This window comes from Brienomyrus brachyistius, chromosome 16 (genome assembly GCF_023856365.1).
Source record: "Brienomyrus brachyistius isolate T26 chromosome 16, BBRACH_0.4, whole genome shotgun sequence".
Lineage (NCBI taxonomy): Eukaryota > Metazoa > Chordata > Actinopteri > Osteoglossiformes > Mormyridae > Brienomyrus > Brienomyrus brachyistius.
Genome location: NC_064548.1, coordinates 28,476,873 through 28,499,072, shown reverse-complemented (window position 1 = coordinate 28,499,072; position 22,200 = coordinate 28,476,873). Strand labels below are relative to the sequence as shown.

The following is a 22,200-nucleotide window of genomic DNA, read 5'->3' as shown; positions in this document are numbered from 1 at the left end:
ATTGCTGCCCGATGCCCTGGAACAATCAAGGTTTCCCGTTGGGCTACCAAAATGTAATGATACGCTGCCCGATGGGTTGTCAGAAAATACTTTGACCAAATGAATGAGTTGATGATTATGATGATAGTTTGTGCACTAGCAATGCAAACGTCACAAGTCAGACACAAATTGAGGGGGGGGGGCACTTCACGTTGGTGACATCATCATAGTTGCTTTCACACCAAAGTTCTGGAACCTGGTCTCAACCATGGACTTTTGAAGCACTTTCATGCATCGCTTTCACACCAAGCAACAGGACCTAGGATTTTAATGCAAAATAAGTGTGGGAGACGCAAAATGTTCATAAGGTGAACTTCAGACATAATTCAAAGTAGCAACTTCAGGAAAGATATCCAGACCTCCCTCTCCCCAGCTGCCTCTACCAGCTCTTTTTGGGGGTGTCGAGGCCTTCGCAGGCCAACCGAGAGATATAATCCCTCCAGCGTGTCCTGGTTCTGTCCCGGGGCCTCCTCCCTGTAGGACATGCGCGGAAAACCTCTCCAGGTAACTGCCCAGGAGCCATCCGCACCAGGTGTCCAAAACACCTCAACTGGCTCCTTTCGACAAGGAGGAGCAGTGGTTCTACTCTGAGACTTTCCTGGATATCCAAACTTCTCACCCAATCTCTACGGGAGAGCCTAGACACCCTGCGGAGAAACCTTATTTTGGCTGCTTGTATCCACGATTTCATTCTTTCAGTCACTACCCACAGCTCATGACCATAGATGAGGGTAGGAAAGATGGCCGATGACAGCCCTGTCAAAGCCCAACAGGCACTGGAAACAGATCCGACTTATTACTGGCAATGCGGACCAAGCTTATGCTCCGTTCATATAAGAACTGAATCACCCACAGTAGTGAGCCCTGAACCCCATACTCCGGAAGCACCCCTCACAGGGCACCTGGGGGAATCCGGTCGGAAGCCTTCTCCAAGTCCATAAAACACATGTAGACTGGATGAGCAAACTCCCAGGCTTCCTCCAGTACCCTCACAAGGGTATAAAGCTGGTCCAGTGTTCCATGGGCAGGACGAAAACCACATTGTTCCTCCTGAACACAACCTTTTATTTATATTTTACCCATACAACCTAAGACGTTTATATACAAAAATTATCCCGCTGCTCAGTCCTGCTCAATTTTTGCTCCTCTAATTAAATCTCTTTTCTTCAGACGTTCCTTCCAAGTTAGTGGTGGTGCTTGTGGTCAACCAATCAGCAAGCTATCATTCTAAGAGCTCCCAGTTGTTCGTGTTAGAATGAAAAGTACCTAGTCTGGAGTAAGTATTAAAAAAGGGTTCTAGAAATGACTCCAAAGAGCTACAATTGGGTTGATTTCCTGCAGTGTGAATATGACAAAAGTTTCTGATTCAGGAAAAAAGGTGTGAAAATGCATGAATAGAGTGCAGCTCCTCTCCAGGAGTTTGGTTCCAGAGCCCTAGCTGTGCATTGAGGCGAGCCTGACTATGTCTAGTCAGTCATCTCTCTACCTCCCACACCAGCTCATGCTCCTTTCCCACAAGAGGGCGGTCTCATGTAACCCTTTAAGACTATGTCTGGCCAGGCTGCACGGGTAAAAACTCAAGCACCAGGTGCTCACCTGCGAGATCTCCCCCCCCCCCCCCCCCCAGGCGAGCACCAGGTGCTCACCTGCGAGCCCCCCCCCCAGGCCTGAGTCCAGGTCAGTGAGGTTACATGCTCCTTAATTCTTTCTGTCACAATTTTCTGAATTGCACTTTGTCTGGCTGCTCATCTAGGACCAATTTTCCTTGGGAGACCCTATTAGTGATTCTGGAGATGCCTTTCTGTTGACCCCTGTTGTGTTGAGTTTGTTTTTGCACTTTCCTGTTAGCGTTAATGAGTCTAGTCAGTCTCCTCTCTTCTCTCCCATTAACAAAATGTTTTTTTTCTCCTTACAGAACTGGGTGTTCTTTATGTATCACTCCATTCTCATAAACTCCAGACATTGTAGTATGAGCAAATCCCAGCAGAGTGCCTGTTTCTGGTGCTGAAGCTGCCACGTTTGCTCCTGTCACTCATGCCTGCTGTAGGACTTACTTAGATCACGCGTCTTGGCCATTATAATGCTGAGTCACACAGTAAGTGAACCTCCTGACCCAATCAGTGTGCTGCATGTATCCAGTTACTGCCACACGATTTGCTGTTGGGAGGAGCAGGCTGTTTGTATTGTCAAACAGTTGTAGCTGCTAAATCGGCTACTGAGTGTAGATATGAAATACAGTTACTGAGTGTAGATATGAAATACAGTAACTGAGTGTAGATATGAAATACAGTTACTATGAAATAAAGTTACTGAGTGTAGATATGAAATATCCTATTACTTTCATTATTATACTTTCCTTCTGTTTCTCTGCTTCTTTTGCGGTATTGAATGAGCAATCCAGGAGTGTACAGCAGAACCTCGACAAGGAGAGGCAAACATGAAGCAAAATATACAAAACATCAGGCTTTTCGAAGGAATACAGATGGATGCCAGGTTAGGTACATATTCCAAATAAATGAGAGCCAGGACTACTGGGTTTAGGCACGTTTCACAGCAATAGTGATCACTGAACAAACAAGCCACAGAATATTGGGGTAAGCAAGCAAAAGAAAGGAATGTGGAAATGGAAACGCATGTCTCAGAAAAAAGGGTGCAGAGTAATGGAAGAGAGGAAAACTGACATAAACAAACGCTGGCAATGTTGGTCATTGTCAGGGTCCAACAAATAAATAAGAGTGAGAATTTGCATGAAACTAGAATGAAATGAAATGTGTCCTGCCCAGTATGAAGTACTACAGGCAGCAGAGCCAGTCTAGTCTCCCACAGAGTTTTAGCCGTGACTATAGCTCCGCTAATTGCTAGCAGATCTCACAGCTCTTATTACTTTACGTGGCGTGTGATTAATTAGCCCATATGCCTCAGCCCGGTCATCACCTCGCTGGATAGTGCCTGATCCTTGTGAGCAGGCTTCAGGCTTCAGGCTGACTGCTGATTTTCGTTTTTACACTCTTGTTGTGGTAAGTGCATATTTGATGGTTTCTCAGTTATAAAAGTGCTTGTGTGTTTCATGTGTGCATTATTTCATTCTCAGCTTCCGTACATAGTCTTCCATACAGAGATATATTGTATTGTCAAAGCATGTGAGATTAAGAATCTTAGTCTTGGGATTTGAAGGAACAGCATTTTAGTCATGAGTATGATACTATAACTGCTGAACTAGTATTAATGGCAGCTCTGTTGACAGATCTAAGATTGCTCAGGTCTTTACCTTCGGGAAGACCGGGAATACAACTGGAACATCCATCCTTTCAAAATATGTAAGCCAAACATTTTTTTCAAAACTAGAACAATACAATAGTGATACTTCATTCATCTCCATAGGAAAATTGCATTTTTACCTACTCCATCCTGTTCACCATGAGACACACAGACTCATATACAGGTGAGCAAAAGCTTTGGGGTCACAGCGCAGGGTCAGCCAGCATGTGGAGCACTTGGAGCTGGGGCTGAAGGGCCTCACTCTAAAATACCTTGCCTATGGATCCTCTTATCTAAGGCCATCTTGTTATGGAGGTTGGATGGTACAATGTCTCAGGGTGAAGCACTTGTAAATTCTCACCTTCCTGGACCTGTGAGTGAGCATCTTCTCGCCATTACCTTCTACAGTCTAGGTTGTCTCACGCCCTGTGCCTCCTGAAATAGTCGTGAGGGGTCTCTGCAGCCTTGTACCAGATGGGCGGTTATGGAAGATTCATTGAGAGATGAGTGGGCACCATGATCTAGCCTGAACCAGCTCTTTTGATCTTCTCTACTAAGCGGTACCAATGATTTTGATTCATCTTTGAATCTATCATAAGGGGTGTCTTTATGTGAAAATAACTCCATACCAAAATCCTTCATACCAAGAACTTTTGTCTGTGGCACCACCAGAGTCCATGGGAGTCAAATTCTTTAACCGGTGGGCTCTGTGTACGCTGCTTTCCATTGCTATGTGGCTTTTCATTCCAGTTCATAATCCTGGGTAAAATGGTTAAGTTAATTACTATTACTACAGCAAAATAGAGCGCACTGTTGAAGCAAAAAGCTAAATAGCTATATCACTGAAGTACACTATGAAAACCACAGAAATTACTTATTTTTATACTCAAGAAAGGAGAAAAGGTTCCTGGGCCTGGGTTCCTCTTGAAAGTACCTAAGACACACCTGATTCAAACTGTACAGGTCTCAAAACTTACTGTTTTCACAAGAATCCGGCCAGAAGCCTTTGCTGTGAGACACACACATTCAGATTCTGCTATGCATATCATCCCCAGAAAAGAAGCAATCAGAATAGGTTTGGAGGATAAACTGTTAGACCATGATGTGTCACAGATGACTGTAAGGTCCCATCACAAAAGTATCAATGTTTAGACGTAAGGAATATGACTGACCCAGTAACAATGCTTTTTCTGCTTTGAATTATATCTACACTCATTACCACATCTGGAAATAGTTCACAAATACAATGCTGAAAGAAAACAAAGAACACAATCACTCCTGCATACCTTTTATAACATATGCTTTTGTTTTTAATAACATATGCGGACTTTTATGCATTCTGTATATCCATCATAACAAGGACCCTATTCAAACTCCCTTTTCAGTGACACATGTTATTCATGTAGTCCAAATAAAGACACCAGCCAGCTTTCAATCTTATACGTTAATTAGATCTTCAATAATTTCAGCAAATATGAGTAACACATGTGCTGTACTTAATGAAACTATAGCTCAGCTGCAACAGGTGCCACAAACCAACATGTCATACTCTGGTATATTATGTACTGCCTGTAAAATTATGGTGTGGCCAAGGTACTGCTAAGGAATTTTGGATTTGTCCCAAAACTGTTCTGCATAGCATCATCACAAAAAGTGTGACTGACAGCATGGTTGATCCCCTCATCAAATGTTTCACATTACAGTCTAATGGACATACTTGCAGTGTTTACGTTAAATGGTTTGCATGTCAGGTCAGGGGTTCCTCTTTTAAATAGAAGAATCCAGTAGGTGTCACTGCTGAGCACAGCGATCTAGGCCGAGCTATCTGGTCCAGCTGTATCATCAGTCTGCAAGGTTCTGAGCACTAAAAAAAATCACCTACATAAGGACCCCAAGCAAAGCAAGAGCTCTGCTCTCTACAGAACAAATCTCAGGTCAATGTTAAACCTTTCCAGTGCAGACTGTTTTTTACATACTTATTTTTTAACCGGAAGCTCTTTGTACAGAAATAGAACTCACAGTATGAACTTATATAACACATCGATTTCCTCCACCCCCTTTGACTTGCAGTCTTTGTTAGCACTAATGATATAACACATCGATTTCCTCCACCCCCTTTGACTTGCAGTCTTTGTTAGTACTAATGATGTAACACATCTATTTCCTCCACCCTCTTTCATTTGCAGTCTTTGTTAGCACTAATGATATAACACATCAATTTCCTCCACTCTCTTTCACTTGCAGTCTTTGTTAGCACTAATGAAGAGTTTAAGCAGCAAAGAGGTGAAACTCTCTCTTCCAAAGATGGAAGCCAGTGGAACCTGAATGTTTTAGGAATTCTGTGATTTAGCATAAAACGCAACTCTTTCTGGACTACACTGTTCGGGGGGTGAGGGCAGTTATGGTGATTTCCAAGGGTCCATGAGTGACGGAGGCCCTAAGAATTTGTAATATATTTGGACTGGTCTTTGGGCCGAATATGATATGCTTTCAAGGGCTGTAGCAGAAGCCCTGATTCCCATTGTGACGCTGTTATTGAGTCAGCACTAACAGTATAGCAGTCGTCAGAAATGACCTTGTCTGTTTCCCTCAAGGTTTTCAACACTTGGATCAGGTCCCATCAGTAACTTTTACTCAGCACCAAGAGACGTGGTGCTTATATCCTCTCCTTGTATGGCAACATCTCAGGAATTCTGTTTGTTTGCTCTTCACTGAACTTTCACTTGAAATCAAAAAATATTCTGTGTGGTGAAAAACTCGCTCAGAGTATGTTAATTGACATTTGGCAAGTGCATTGTTCAGCATGAGAAACTCACCTTTTCACTTGAATTCAGGATATTCCCATAAATACGTGGGGAGTCTACAACAACCAAAAAGCATCAAGTTCAACTGATCAAAGGTTCCACATCCAGGAAGGTAGGGTCATAGTAAAGGCAGACTGCTGGCTATAGTGAGATGCTGGATTTAGTGAGATGCTGACTCTGTGCAGACTGCTGGTTGTAATGAGACACAGACTCTACACAGAACATTGGCTATAGTAAGACGCTGACTCTACACAGACCGCTGGTTATAGGGAGACACTGACTCTGCACAGACTGCTGGTTATAGGGAGATGTTGACTCTGCGCAGACCGCCGGCTGTAGTGAGATGATGACTCCGAGCAAACTAATGGCTGTAGCGAGACACTGATTCTACAGAGATTGCTGTCTGTAGCAAGATGCTGACTCTGTGCAGGACACTGGCTGTAGTGAGACACTGACTCTGCACAGAACGTTGGCTATAGTAAGACGCTGATTCTACACAGACTGCTGGCTATAGGGAGACGATGACTCCGCGCAGAACACTGGCTGTAGTGAGACACTGACTCTATGCAGACTGCTGGTTGTAATGAGACACTGACTCTGCACAGAGCACTGGCTATAGGGAAATGCTGACTCTGCACAGACTGCTGGTTATAGGGAGACGCTGACTCTACACAGACCGCTGGCTATAGGGAGACGATGACTCTACGCAGAACACTGGCTGTAATGAGACACTGACTCTGCACAGAACGTTGGCTATAGTAAGACGCTGATTCTGCACAGACCGCTGGTAATAGGGAGACACTGACTCTGCACAGACCACTGGCTATAGGGAGATGCTGACTCTGCGCAGAACACTGGCTGTAGTGAGACACTGACTCTGCACAGAACGTTGGCTATAGTAAGACGCTGACTCTGCACAGACCGCTGGTTATAGGGAGACACTGACTCTACACAGACCGCTGGCTATAGGGAGATGATGACTCCGCGCAGACCAATGGCTGTAACTAGACACTGACTCTACAGAGATCGCTGTCTGTAAGAAGATGCTGACTCTGCACAGAACACTGGCTGTAGTGAGACACTGACTCTGCACAGACCGCTGGCTATAGGGAGACACTGACTCTGCACAGACCGCTGGCTATAGGGAGACGCTGACTCTGCGCAGAACACTGGCTGTAGTGAGACACTGACTCTATGCAGACTGCTGGTTGTAGGGAGATGCTTATTGAGCAGACCGCTGGCAGTAGCGAGATGATGACTCTATACAGACTGCTGGTTGGGCCTTCCTGTGTGGCCCTATGTGTCACAAAGGGCTAAGCTAGCATGTCATGCCCTGCTCTCCGCCCCCTCACATTGGGGAGGGGGGACAGGGAGAATTCCTGCTTCATCTCCTCCTGTGTGTCTAAGTAAGGGGCTACATTTAAATAAATCCCCTCCAGTTATATTCCAGTGACTCATTCATAAATATTGTAATGTTTTTTGACTTTTTATTAGTTACTTGCTTTTGACTTGGGGGGTGACTTCAGTATGTTTTCTGATTTTTTTTATTACTTATTCGTGTATATTGGCATGACATTTTACAGTTTCATTAACTTTTTTTTACATCTGTACAAAGCAACTAAATACTGAGAAAATGTGCAAATGTGATGAAGTTCCACTGTCCGCTCTGCATGTGTCATTTTCGCCGCGGATGTGTGGTTCATCCCTCTTTGCGGACCTTTAAAGCTGCCTCAGTAGTAGCCGGGCATTTGTCTGGATTGCATTACTTTCGTTGCCATGTTTGACAAATGCCCCAGATGTGTGTATGTAAGAAAACGGTTGATTTTAAGCTACGCGTCATTTAAATAAACAATGTAAAATGTACACAAAGTCCTAGAGAACGAAGATTGCTTCCAAGCATAATCAACAAGATAAGGAGTGTGGTATACTGGCACTAATTTTTGTCAGAAACAGAAACTTTGCTCCTACTTCAAGGACAGGTTTGCTGATTATTATGAATATTAATTAAACACGTAGTACAACCTTAGATATAAAAATCACTGTTTATATTCAGTTTGAGGTTAGTTCGGGATTGGATGTTAGTATGACTGTGACATTTATAATTAGTTATTTAATTACTAATAATATTTTCAAATTAATGCTCATGGTTGCTGGTTATTTCTGGATTGACCTTAATATTCCATAAGTTTGCTATGATTACTTTTGAACTGCTGGTTTTTGGTGGTGTATCTAAGATGTAAAATGTCACCACTCCTTGTCAAGGACTGTGAGGTACACTCTTAAAACTTTATTGTCTAATAATAAGTCGACCTCCGTGTTTATCTAATCGCATTTTCTTACCAAGAATGGCTGCCTTGCCCCTGCCTGCTTCACCTGTGGAGGTGAAGTCATGTAGGAGGTGCTTTAAAGGGGAATATGATGTGTTTTGCAGGTAAACCCGCCACAGTAACAGTGAGCTCAGTGGACACTGCATGTTTTTGTTTACCTTTATGGTCTGTCTTTTTCTAAGATGTTAATCTACTTTCACACCATACTGTAAGAATAAGTGCTATTTTGTAGGCTGAAAGTAATCCCTTGACATAAATTTGCCAGACTGAAGTGCCAAACTGCTTGTTTGACACTGTTTGTGTTGTTAGTTAGTTTTGAAGTATTAGGCTCAAACAAGTGGAAGCTCAGACATGAAAAGGAAAGAAAAACAATTTCTTTCAAAAGTTACAGAGCACAGCTATGCGATTGTGTTGTGGCAACTGCAGCGAAGGCTCCAGTGGTAAAGTAAGACGGCAGGAGAAAAGCTTGAGTTACCTAGTTTTGGAGATATCAGCTGTAGAAATATCAGTCTTCTTATCAATATATTGGGATAAATGGCATTCTTTCTAAAGTGATTAAAGCACCAAAAAATACATTTGAGAAATTTAACAGCAATGTGTCTAACCGGAAATCATAACCTGATTACGAATCCTTGTAGTGAACAGTTTCATGTAGCACTTATTTTCTTTCTACTGAACTCCACGCACCACCTGTATCACTGCTCAGAAGTTAGCTAGGGTTGAGCAGATAATAAAAATTATCGATAAATATATTTCTTTATTGATTTTTTCCAGCTATATTGATAAAATTAGAAAAAAATGTGTTTGTAAAGAGTTTTCATTGTTAGATACAACTAAGTCTGTTTTCACTGGGGCAGAATGCATTATCAAACTAAAAAACAAACACATGAAAAATCTTCTTTTCTTGCAGTTCTGTGATAAGCACACCCCAGCAAAGTTTTCTGTCCTACGTCATAGGAACTAATTTTTTACAAATATGTGTTTTCAGGGCATGTTTAATATTCCCTATGCATTGTTTGTAAACGTAAATGCAAAATGCAGTATTTTAACATATTCATTCATTGATTGATTCATTTATGATCATGTGTTTATATATTATAGATTATCTAGATATATTTGCAGCAATAATGAATAATGCAAATTCAGGTATCAGCCCAACCCTACCCGATGCTATCTTCTGTTCAGTGATATGGTTGGTGTGTGGAGTTCTTATATGAAACTGCTCACTAAAAGGCCCCTGGGATTTCTGGGGTGACCCAGATATCTGTTAAGAGACATTGTTGGTGATTTTTTTTGCCATTGAAATGCCATTCAGTCTGATTCTATTTGAGAGAAAACTGACATTTGTATGGCCAATATTTCCAAAACTAGGCAAACTATAGCACTACAGCATACCTGAACATATATTCTGGAGGGGGGGGGTGAACTGTCCTATTAATTTAAAATAAAAAAGTTTAAAACAATTCCTTCCTAGGTTGCAAGTTATAGGAACATTGTATATGTTTGACAGCATTTTCATTGTTTTTGTATGACAAAATGCATACAGTAGCAGTAATGTCACACGCACATCCACACGATTTACATACAGTTTGACCACAGACAAGCTGAGAAATATGACACATCAGTTAACTGGATCCAATACCGCAATTTTGTGAGCGTGTGTCGATTATAGAATAAAAATGTTTTAAAAACATTTTTATTTTAATGTTATCCTAGGTAAGGTCACAGAAAAACTGGAAAGCATTCATAGTGATTCTAAATTCACAGATATTATAACTCCAGAATCACAAAGGAAGATTTGAAATATAGATTGTTTACTAACAACAATAATCACCCAGGCATAGAATATACTACAAATAAAGGCCAAGCTCATCCCTTTAAATTATATAAGAACAATGTTATGCGGTTTCAATAGAGGGTTGAAAAATGGTTGGAGTTTGTGTGTTTTTATTAAGACTTGTCACCAGTATGTATTGTTTGTTACATACATTTCAAGTCTTTAGTGAAAACAGTGGTAGTGCCAGAATCAACTACGTGCCAAGAATCCAACTTGATTTTACAAGTCGACTTATAAAGTACTGTTGTAAACAACTTAGATCAGACAGTTATTAGTCAGTATACTGCAGTCCATTGAAATGCAAATTGCAAATTCCTAATCCTGGCTAACTCACTTTTGCATTGCTTAATAACAACTCATGTAAAGTTTGTTCAAATGAAGCATGTTGTTTTAATTTGGAATTTTTGGACACTGACATTGAATGGCTCATTTCTTGTACTTTCACTCCTGAGTTTGATTTATTTTCAAATATGCGTTTGATGGTTTGTTTCTTGTAAGTTGATATGCCTCAACCAAGAAGCATTTGAAGCAGCACTTTCTGTCTTCCCGATACTGAGAGGAGTAATAACCGAAAAATGCCCTCGGAAGAATGAACTTTTCCCCTGGAACATATGAGTACCATGGTATCACATTGCTTAGTTGAACACAATGTTTATCTAACTACTATATTTTATTTACGTTTAGTTAAATATCTAATAGTTTTACCCATTTAAAAAGCAGGATAATTTACTGTACTAATTATGGACATGAATCAGCATCAGTAATGTCCCGTCTGAGACTGATCCATAAATCTCTAGTCATAATCAATGTGGTTTACCTCTACCATACTCAGGACTGTCACGTTTTAACTTGGAAAGTCACTATGTACAAATTTTAAGGAAATAATTTGCTTTTGGTCAATATTTTGAATGAGTAGATTTATTTAACTACACATAATAACAAGAATTAGAACAGGGTGTGTACATCGATCCCCGAAGCGAGACACGGGGCGGTGTGTGTTGTGAAGCACACTGATGTAGCTGCTGTATTTCATTAATAAAGTAAATTGGTGTCATCATACCCGTTATAATACTTGCAGTCTACTGACTTACCATCACGTGATGGACTTATAGAAAACCTGCCTACAATAACTGTTTATTAGCAGGTAGTGAAAAGTAGTTTTGAACTTTAACAAGAATGCATATCATGTGCTTTTAGTTTAAGAGCATTTTAATGCAGCGAATCAGTTCGATCGGTTTGTGTCTGCAATGGTATAAACAAAAGTAAGTGGAAGAATTTCGTGCGTAAATGGCCATCATTCCAATAGTCTGCTCTTCTCAGAAATGTACTGATAAGGAGGCTTGTAAAGTCTATTATAACAGGCCCTTTGACCGCATTTGTAAGGAGTCTAAGCGTTTTCCTGTCCACGCCGGAGCGGAGCCCCTTGGCGGCGCCCCGCCTCGCCTTCCTGCCGCGGCGATGCAGCTACGCACATCTGTCCATGCAGCCCAGGCGCTATGGATAAATCGCTCACTCCGGCGCTGTTTTGTGAAATGAAGTGTGATTTTTTTTTTGTACTGTTTTGAGATGAACATTTCTTTTTTCGGCATTTTTCGGTCTCCGTTTTTGCTTACTCTTCTTTTTCGATACTATGGTTAAAGACTCAATGTATTGCAATTTGTCTGCTGGATTCGATTAAACTATTGATACTCGCTTCTTCGCAACTTGTCAGTCCTATGTGGATATTTACTCAGTCATGGGAGACTCGGTATTCTTCGAAAAGCACATTACTTACCTTGTAAGTATTGTTTACTATTCGATATTGTCCATCTAATACTTTCAAAGACATCTTTTTCCGAAATGTCTCCTGCTTAAAAAGTAACACCATAGTATAAACTGTACTGTATAGATTACTTGTATTTCGATAGCAGACATAATGCAGAAATATTGCGGATATGCATGGAGATATATTTTAGCGGAGGCGTATGTTGTGTGTATGTTGTGTTTATGTGTGTATGTGTGTGTGTGTGTGTGTGTGTGGGGGGGGGGGGGGGGCGGCATGGGGTCGTGGGGATAATTACTGTGAAGGCTTTTTCGATGCTGATGGCTGCACGTGGAACCTGTGTTTACATTTTCAAATAGTATTGATTTTCTTATTTTAGCTTTATGAATGCTGCTTAAGTCCTTATGATATACGTAGAACTCGATATAACACTACATATTTCTGTTTGCAAAAACAAAAAACTCAGTAAAGCTTAAAATCTCTTGCCATGTTGGTGTCGTGCACTAAAGGTCAGACATCATTAAAGTGCTTCAGGTTTTACCTGGTTTTTCAAATGACCTAAAAATGATGAGGAATCAGAGTTCATTAGGTCTACATGATGGTATGTGCCTCCTGGTGACTTGGAAATGCTGGCTGGAGACTGTAACACGGTTTTATCATTTTGCTGTTTCTACTAAGGGAAAAAATATGCAGAAGAAATATGCATTTTATTTAGGCCCTATGGCTGAATCATAATTTATCTGCTGTTATAAAACCTGTGTGTGGGAGCACTGGGTTAATTGTGGTATATTCCTGACATGTGTGCTGTGAATGGTGTGCAGGGTTAGGCTGCTGGCTGGTGGGTATGTTTGTGGTCACCTCCCTGCTCCTCACATCGCTTCCTTCCTGTAACATGCATTGAGGATTTCTCAAGGGCAGGCCAGTGGCACTTAGTCATGCCCAACCAGATGAACTGCATTTTGATATAACTCACTACGAAGTTGCACGTAAGACAAATGGCTGCACAAATTGCCCAGGAGCTATTTGACAGCTCGTTCTGAGGGTATGTGGCCAGAGTTTACGCTTTTGGGATTAAACCCTGTCTAACACATCACCTAACACAATGGTCCTTTTCTTAATATTTGTCGCTGCTGCTGTGAAATCAGTAATGTCATAAGCAGAGGCCTGAAACTTTCTAAGATGTGAGGACACCGGAAGGATGTCTATTTAGGTTCAGAATCTTCTGTCTAGACCTTTCTTGCATAGCTTCACTATCGTTTATCGTCCCCCCACCACTTGGTTCTCATGGAGAGGTCTGTGACATGGGGCAGATACAGACCAGTTTGTGTTAAACTGGGCTTCTCCAGCCTTCCAGCGGGTGGGCCCCTGCAGTGCCCCCAGACAAGATACACATACTGCACTCCAACTGAATGGTGTAAAGGCCCAGCTGCCTATGTTCTGGATGAAAAGGAGTTCATGATTATCATTATGATTATCATCACGATTATTTTTAGCATCTCTCTAGTATGCCAGTGATTAAAAATAATATTATTTTAATAATTCAAATGTAGTAAAGCTGCTGGCTCAGGCAGCTGATTTAAATAGCTAATAGTTTAGGTGAAACGTAAAAGCTGTTCCTCCTGTGAGCACTTGTAATCATCTTCTGTAGCATCAGGTAATGTCATAGCTCTGGTAGTACTGTGCTTCAGGTGATGTCATAGCCCCTGTATTACTGTGCTTCAGATGATGTCATAGCTCCTGTAATACTGTGCTTCAGGTGATGTGAAAGCTCCGGTAGTACTGTGCTTCAGGTGATGTCATAGCTCCTGTAATACTGTGCTTCAGGTGATGTGAAAGCTCCGGTAGTACTGTGCTTCAGGTGATGTCATAGCTCCTGTAATACTGTGCTTCAGGTGATGTGAAAGCTCCGGTAGTACTGTGCTTCAGGTGATTTCATAGCTCCTGTAGTACTGTGCTTCAGGTGATGTCATAGCTCCGGTAGTACTGTGCTTCAGGTGATGTCATAGCCCCTGTAGTACTGTGCTTCAGATGATGTCATAGCTGTTGTAGTACTGTGCTTCAGGTGATGTCATAGCTCCTCTAATACTGTGCTTCAGGTGATGTCAAAGCTGTTGTAGTACTGTGCTTCAGGTGATATCATAACCCCTGTAGTACTGTGCTTCAGGTGATGTCATAGCTCCTGTAGTACTGTGCTTCAGGTGATGCCATAGCTCCTGTAGTACTGTGCTTCAGATGATGTCATAGCTCCTGTAATACTGTGCTTCAGGTGATGTCATAGCTCCTGTAATACTGTGCTTCAGGTGATGTGAAAGCTCCGGTAGTACCGTGCTTCAGGTGATGTCATAGCTCCTGTAGTACTGTGCTTCAGGTGATGTCATAGCTCTGGTAGTACTGTGCTTCAGGTGATGTTATAGCCCCTGTAGTACTGTGCTTCAGATGATGTCATAGCTCCTGTAGTACTGTGCTTCGGGTTATGTCATAGCTGTTGTAGTACTGTGCTTCAGGTGATGTCATAGCTCTTGTAATACTGTGCTTCAGGTGATGTGAAAGCTCTGGTAGTACTGTGGAGTAGTAGTAGTGCTAATGTCCCACAGCGTTAAGTGATGTCCACACCCCATGGTAGCTGAGAGACAGAATACTGTCCTTCACATTTGCTGAAGAAGGAATGTGTCACAATGTCACACTGTTCCCCAAGGGTCAAGCAAAACATGCTACCAAAGTTACAAAAAAAATGACTTGCCAAGCACAAGGTATAATATAGACTTTACAACTGATTAGTGTCATTTTTTATGCATTAACTGTGTTAAAGAATTTTGAAATATGCTTTATGCTACAGGGCAAGCAAATATAGAAAATGGATGGATGTATGAAAATATTCAATTAATTTTTAAGGCTTTTGAGGTTGCATTATACTAGCAAAGTGGATGTATTGAATTTAGTAAAGGATCAGGGTTTTTTATTGTCATATGTATGTACTGCAGTGAAGGTGCACGTTGTACATTTCCACAGTGCCAAATAAATTCAGCAAAGTATGTCACTGTGGACAAACAAACCCTTAGCATAATATCTTCTTTAACTTTTCACGGTTGGTTTAATGAATAAAGAATGAAAAGAGTTTAGAGACAGTAAACAAACTTTTTTCAAGCTAGACTTGGCAAAAGAAATGTAACATAAGAGGCCTGCAGTGTCAGTAAAAGAGGGCATTTTCCTTAATACATTTATTTCCTGGTTTCCCCATGTCAGAGCATCAAAAAAAATAATGTTATACTAAAATAACCATCCTGGTTTTCAGAAATGCACAATCAATAAATTTTATTATATTTGAAAACACATTGTTTTGTTTCATAATTAAGTTCTCAGTTGTATTTAATGTCTTTGTACTGGTATCAAACACAATGATTCTGTTTTAAAGCAATTCTGTTAATCCCCTTTATGTAATTCCTTCAGTTCTGTTGATGACCTGTGGAATAAACGTTTTAAATCTTTTCACTATGAACTTGCACAGTGTTACCATCTGTGCTTCACACCTTCACAGGACTGTCAGAACACTGTCTCGGTACATAGCTGTTAGAACATTGCCTCATTGCTTAGCTGTTAGAACACTGCCTCGATACTTAGCTGTCAGAACACTGCCTCGATACTTAGCTGTCAGAACACTGCCTCATTGCTTAGCTGTTAGAACACTGCCTCGATACTTAGCTGTCAGAACACTGCCTCATTGCTTAGCTGTTAGAACACTGCCTCGATACTTAGCTGTCAGAACATTGCCTCATTGCTTAGCTGTTAGAACACTGCCTCGATACTTAGCTGTCAGAACACTGCCTCATTGCTTAGCTGTTAGAACACTGCCTTGATACTTAGCTGTCAGAACACTGCCTCATTGCTTAGCTGTTAGAACACTGCCTTGATACTTAGCTGTCAGAACACTGCCTCGATACTTAGCTGTTAGAACACTGCCTCGATACTTAGCTGTTAGAACACTGCCTCGATACATAGCTGTCAGAACACTGCCTCGATACTTAGCTGTTAGAACACTGCCTCGATACATAGCTGTCAGAACACTGCCTCATTGCTTAGCTGTTAGAACACTGCCTCGATACTTAGCTGTCAGAACACTGCCTCATTGCTTAGCTGTCAGAACACTGCCTCATTGCTTAGCTGTTAGAACACTGCCTCGATACTTAGCTGTTAGAACACTGCCTCGATACTTAGCTGTCAGAACACTGCCTCATTGCTTAGCTGTTAGAACACTGCCTCGATACTTAGCTGTCAGAACACTGCCTCATTGCTTAGCTGTTAGAACACTGCCTCGACACTTAGCTGTTAGAGAACTGTCTCGCTACATAGCTGTCAGGACACTGCCTCAATTCGTAGCTGTCAGAACACTGCCACAGATCATAGCTGTCAGAACACTGCCACAGATCATAGCTGTCAGAACACTGCCTTGGTGCTTAGCTGTCAGAACACTGCCTTGGTGCTTAGCTGTCAGAACACTGCTTTGGTGCTTAGCTGCAGTCAATGCAGAGTGACTTATCACAGTTACTATAGAAACTGGTTTTGTTGTGAATGCAACAGAAACATCATGTTTTTGAAAGCATCTATCACCGCTCTTTTATTTCGTGTCCATGCTTATGACTATTTATGCAAAAACAGATGTTCTTCTGGGTTTCATATTGGAAAACACAGATCTTATGTTACCATTCAACAGATTTCGAAACTGTCAGTTGTCAAGAAGTGTGGTAAAGACCTTTTTTGCAATCTTTGTATAGTAGATCAGAAACATTCCTGGAGGTAAGAATGCATGGTCTGAGAGATTAGCATGTGTGGCCTTTGTCTGTACATGAGGTAACTGCATAACATGTCCATTAAAATATGAAACCACACAAGAGGAACGTGCATCCGTTTGATTTGTTTCTGTGGGAAGCACCCATTCAGACTAAACTGGCATGCTGATCGTGGCAGACACTCTTAGAATCATACTGGCTCTGAGCACCAAAGAACCTGCTCTTAAGTTCACTTCAGAGTGAACATGTTCCCCTGACATTCCTGCTTCCAGGGAGCCAGGAAAAATAAAACCTGATGATTGTCCACTAGAGGATCCACCCAAGTGGGCAGCTGGTAAAACTGAGGTCTGATCAGTGGAGAAACCAACTCAGCTAGACATACTCAATTATTTTTAACTAGCCGGCAAGTTTTTTTGACTCACCTCAGGTGAGTGAGCAAGCTGAACGTCCAGCCCTGGCTTTGACCTCAGCACATCACCGGGCAGACAGTTACACACAGTAAGAGAAACCTACAGATCACCTCCTGATTTCGGAATGTGGAGGGAAATGGGAATATCCAAAGAAAACACGTGCAATTATGTGCGGGGCATGCAAACCTGCTCCATGCCGTGTGCCTCAGTGCAAGCCTGCACTGGATATGTGCTTAAAAAAGATGGATGGGTGGATCTGATCTCCATAATAAAGACTGTGCATTACAGTATGTGCAGCACCTAAGCAACCTTTCGTTGTCTCAAGGGGTAATGTAGCATCATCCCCATCAATCACACACTGTCCATCAAAAGATGAGCATTCGTTTTACTTCTCTGGGTTTAAGACTGTTTGTTTGTTCTGCGGTTCAGAGCTGCAGAACTGGGCTGAGGATTGTGTGTTTTCTTTTTGGCTTTGGGCAGAGTTATGTTGACCAGGCGTGTGTGTTTGTTTTAAATGATAGGACCATACAATACATGAAAGTGTGCCCCTTATCTAAGCTGGAAGTTGGCTTCCTTCTGCTCCTGCCTTTCTGCCTGGAGTGCCTCTCTCAGATCTCACATTACTGTCTGTGGTATAGATACGAATTTCTCCCTAATGGTTCGTCGTTCATGCAGAGCCCTCCACCCAAAATGCACAGCTCTGCGCACAGGTGCTTTTAAGAGGTAAGATCATTATGTGTGGTACCCTCCCCCATCGCTGGGATGCCGTTGGGGGCCACGCTCGTTTGGAATCTGTGGCAACAAGTTTGAAATTCCAGCCACTGTCGTCGAAGGGCAGTGGGGGTGGGTTGACTTTACAGATGAAGTCTGGCGTTTAAAAACACGGGCACACATCCATAGCTCGTGGTGTGAACGTTTGTCTCAGAGGTAACTTGGGATATTAGCCGGGACGCACACATCAAGAGGTCAGTTTACAATAATGTGGTTTATATGCATACGCGCACATACACAGACAGACAGACACACACACCCACACACACACACAAACAGTTTTTACGTGATGAAACCTGAACCCAGCGCATTCTAATGGGCAACTTCATCTAAGTAGAGTTTAACAATAAAATTAACAAACTGCTCTTTTTACAAGGTTTCTATAAATATTTGAACAAGATGGGGCTTTTACAAATTTTATTATATTACATTTAGTTTTGTGTCAGTCAGCTCTTTGGGGGTTGATGTGAAATATGAGGATTTGCATTGGCAAAACAATCTTCTCACAGCAAGCACAAAAAGCATTTAAGGTTTAAAGATGTAAAGTTCTGCAAACTGTATCAGCCACTTATCCATAGGAAATAATTGCCAGTGGTAAGAGCTTAATGCGAAGACACTGATTCCCTTACCAGGGCAACTTGGTGGCTCAGTAAGTAGCTGGTTGGTTCACAGCCGCACAATGATGAGTTTAAATCTCACCCCCAGCTCTAAGTGTGGAATTTTCATGTTCTCCCTCTGTCATGTGTCCTCCTGTGTCTAGTAACTGTGTAGATTTTCCATAGTGTGTGCCCACTGACAGACTGGCATGATGGGTGTTGACCTGTGTACTCTTACAGTGACCCTGAACTGGATTTAAGTGCTTTGAAGATGGGTGGCTTTTATAAGTTATAATCATGAAACATTCCACAGTAGTCCTAGCGACCTAACGGACTGTGGTGTAATGACTTTAAAATTTCTTATCACCACTAATAGAGTAAATGTTTTTATTAGCTTATGAAAATCAGGACACATTTACACTGGGAAGTTCATTGCATGTGTTAAAATAAAAGACAAAAGCCACAGTAACTAATGGAAATGAGGCAGAATGAAGATCAGAGAGATATCCGGTCAGTGCAGAAAGCGGAAGAGTCGCCCTTCTACTCACCGCGCCTCAGTCTTTATCTCTGCTACCATCAGTGCATGTTATTGGTCTGGCTATAAATATCACTGAGCAGTGTATAAATTATGCACTTTCTTTTCTTACGTAAATTGCTGTTTATGTTTTACAGGAAGCTTTCACACCACTGCTTTGGTAAAGGAATTTCTCGATTATGGCATTTGTATTTTTGGAAAAGAATAACAAATATCTTTAGTGTCAGTGCAGGGGAGAAAAGACATTTTGCTTTGATCCACTGCTGTCTTTAGTGGAACTTAGAAAGATTACAACTGCCATGAAATCATGCAATTCCATGCAATCTTTTGTGCGTACCTGCAGTGGCTCTCTTGAGGTTTCTGTTTGTGCGTACCTGCAGTGGCCCTTTCAAGGGTTCTGTTTGTGCGTACCTGCAGTGGCTCTCTTGAGGTTTCTGTTTGTGCGTACCTGCAGTGGCCCTTTCAAGGGTTCTGTTTGTGCGTACCTGCAGTGGCCCTTTTGAGGGTTCTGTTTGTGCGTGCCTGCAGTGGCGTTTTTGAGGGTTCTGTTTGTGCGCACCTGCAGTGGCCCTTTTGAGGGTTCTGTTTGTGCGTACCTGCAGAGGCGTTTTCGAGGGTTCTGTTTGTGCGTACCTGCAGTGGCCCTTTTGAGGGTTCTGTTTGTGCGTACCTGCAGAGGCGTTTTCGAGGGTTCTGTTTGTGCGTACCTGCAGTGGCTCTCTTGAGGTTTCTGTTTGTGCGTACCTGCAGAGGCGTTTGAGGGTTCTGTTTGTGCGTACCTGCAGTGGCCCTTTTGAGGGTTCTGTTTGTGCGTACCTGCAGTGGCTCTCTTGAGGTTTCTGTTTGTGCATACCTGCAGTGGCCCTTTTGAGGGTTCTGTTTGTGCGTACCTGCAGTGGCTCTTTTGAGGGTTCTGTTTGTGCGTACCTGCAGTGGCCCTTTCAAGGGTTCTGTTTGTGCGTACCTGCAGTGGCCCTTTTGAGGGTTCTGTTTGTGCATTAACGAACCTCTTTCCACATGCAATGTCATTGTCATGCCTACAGACTGATGGTTTATCTCAGGGGAGGTCTGGGACTGCATTTCGGGCTGTCTTGCGATACGCACCTTACCTGGTGGTGGATTGAGGGTGGTCGCCAACGTGAACTTCAGAAACTTACAAGACCTTCAATGCAGCAATAAGAAAAATACACAGAACAAAATGTCAGAGCACCATGCCTGAACTGTGCTGTAATTAACCAGTATTTAGAGATTATTACCTACTCAAAGTTGCCATGATGGTTTAGCATTGAATAAGATGGCTTCTTTTGTTTGTGCATTTTTGCTGGATTCTTCAAGGGTTGTGTACTTAAGGTGGAGACAAAAAGATCTATTGTTTCGTTGGTCGAGTTTGGTGCCTTGTTGTCTGTCAGAGCCATTTAATTGTGTTTATGGTGTAAGCTGGCTGTGTTCTGATTTGAAAGGGGTGAAGATAAAGAACCCTGCCTTCCACTGGCGGAATGGTAGCCATCTATAGCATTTTATCAGGTATGATTAATAGGTCTTGCTGTTTCTCTTTTCATGTTTTTTCCCATGTACCAGGAAACAACACTATAAAGTATAAAATCAGTGTTTTTATGTTCCTGTGGAGTTTTACTTACAGTAAGTCAGAGCATATACATAAACCACAGTTAAACTGGTAACCAGCAGACCGATGTTAGCTACTGTTGGAAGTGCTGTAGAACTGCACTTTTATTTCTTCATCCTAAAGGAGATAAAGACTAAAATACATAATAAAATTGACTGTTACTGTACTGCAATGAATTATAACTGAGGAGAGGAAGTTCTTTGTGTTGATTTATTATTTTTATTTATTTTTTTTCTCCTGAAGCAAAGAGTGGACTGGCTATGTAGTTCTTTGTTTTCACTAGTACCAAGTTCAACAAAGGATAAAAGTTCAGATAGTGTCTGGTGACAGGACACGTAGTTAGAATCACGGCTGGTGGCTCCCTTTGCACGGTCTTACAGCTCAGTCAAACAGGTATTATTTTATAACAAACTGTACATATGATCACGACTGGCTGCTGTCTCCAGCTAATAATATTGGTAGAACTGTGAACTGCTACAATTTGTGACTTGCATAATGTCTGAGATTTAGTAGTACTGATATTAAGCTATGGATTGGCTGGTTTTCAGGATACTTTTACAACATTTGCATACTTCGTTGATGATTGCATTTGATTTACCAGAGGTGGAAATTTCAGGTCCAGAAAGTAAAAATCCAGACCAAGATTGTGTTTCAACCAACCAGTTGAGCATAAAGAGTCAGTCACATAGTACTCAACTGGTTGGTTGAAACAAAATCCTGGTCTGGATTTTTACTTTCTGAACCAGAAATTGCCACCTCTGTGCTTTACACATATTCTGGAGGGTAGTCTGTGTCTTTTTAAATTCCGTGTGTATACAAGATCAATTGTATCAGTAACAGAAGATCTCCTTTCTACATCTGACATCATGATTATCAAATTAATTTACAAGACTTATAGCTTACACATGCAAACTTTTTTGTTGAGGGATATCAAAATTCTGCCTGTATTCACTAGAGGGAAAAATCATCTTAGATTAATGAGCACGGCATATCTATGTGTTAGTATACATGTATGAAAACGGAATAATCCATTTCCTTCTGGGCCGACATTATCAACCTGCTCTGTGGCTGCCTGTTATTAACTGTATGGTTTTTCATACTTGTTGAATCATTTTAATTGATGTAGGGATGTCACTATGCCGGAAAACTCCTAATTGCTTGATGGTAACTTTCTCTTTGTTTTGAACATTTACTTCAGTGCTAACCCTGAAATCTGGTTTTTGGCTTTTATACTTTTATTTTAGTGTCAGTAAAAGTAGCTAGTTGCGTTTTCCATGTCTATGAAGGAAGCAATATTGATATTTCAAATATAAAATTTAATTGTACCTATATATTCCATGACTGAATCTGGGAGATCAAAGGGTGTCAGAAAAGAGGCGAACTATAGAGGACAGAGCTGTATTCCCAATAGCAGTCAAACAGGAGGGTCAGGCCCTTCCCAGAGACTGAAATT

At 41.6% G+C, this 22,200-nt stretch overlaps 1 protein-coding gene across 3 annotated transcripts in view; it reads left to right on the top strand.

The window, feature by feature from the left end:
* Positions 1-22,200, top strand: part of LOC125709685 (rho GTPase-activating protein 6-like) — a 77,860-nt gene that overhangs the window by 22,723 nt on the left and 32,937 nt on the right. The window contains exon 1 of one of the 3 annotated variants that reach the window (XM_048978358.1): positions 10,151-12,042. The exons of the other annotated variants lie outside the window; for them this stretch is intronic. Within the exon in view, the coding sequence (XP_048834315.1) occupies positions 12,001-12,042 (42 nt within the window). The 5' untranslated portion in view covers positions 10,151-12,000. Of the gene's footprint in view, positions 1-10,150; positions 12,043-22,200 lie in introns of those variants that run through there. 3 annotated transcript variants of the gene reach the window in all.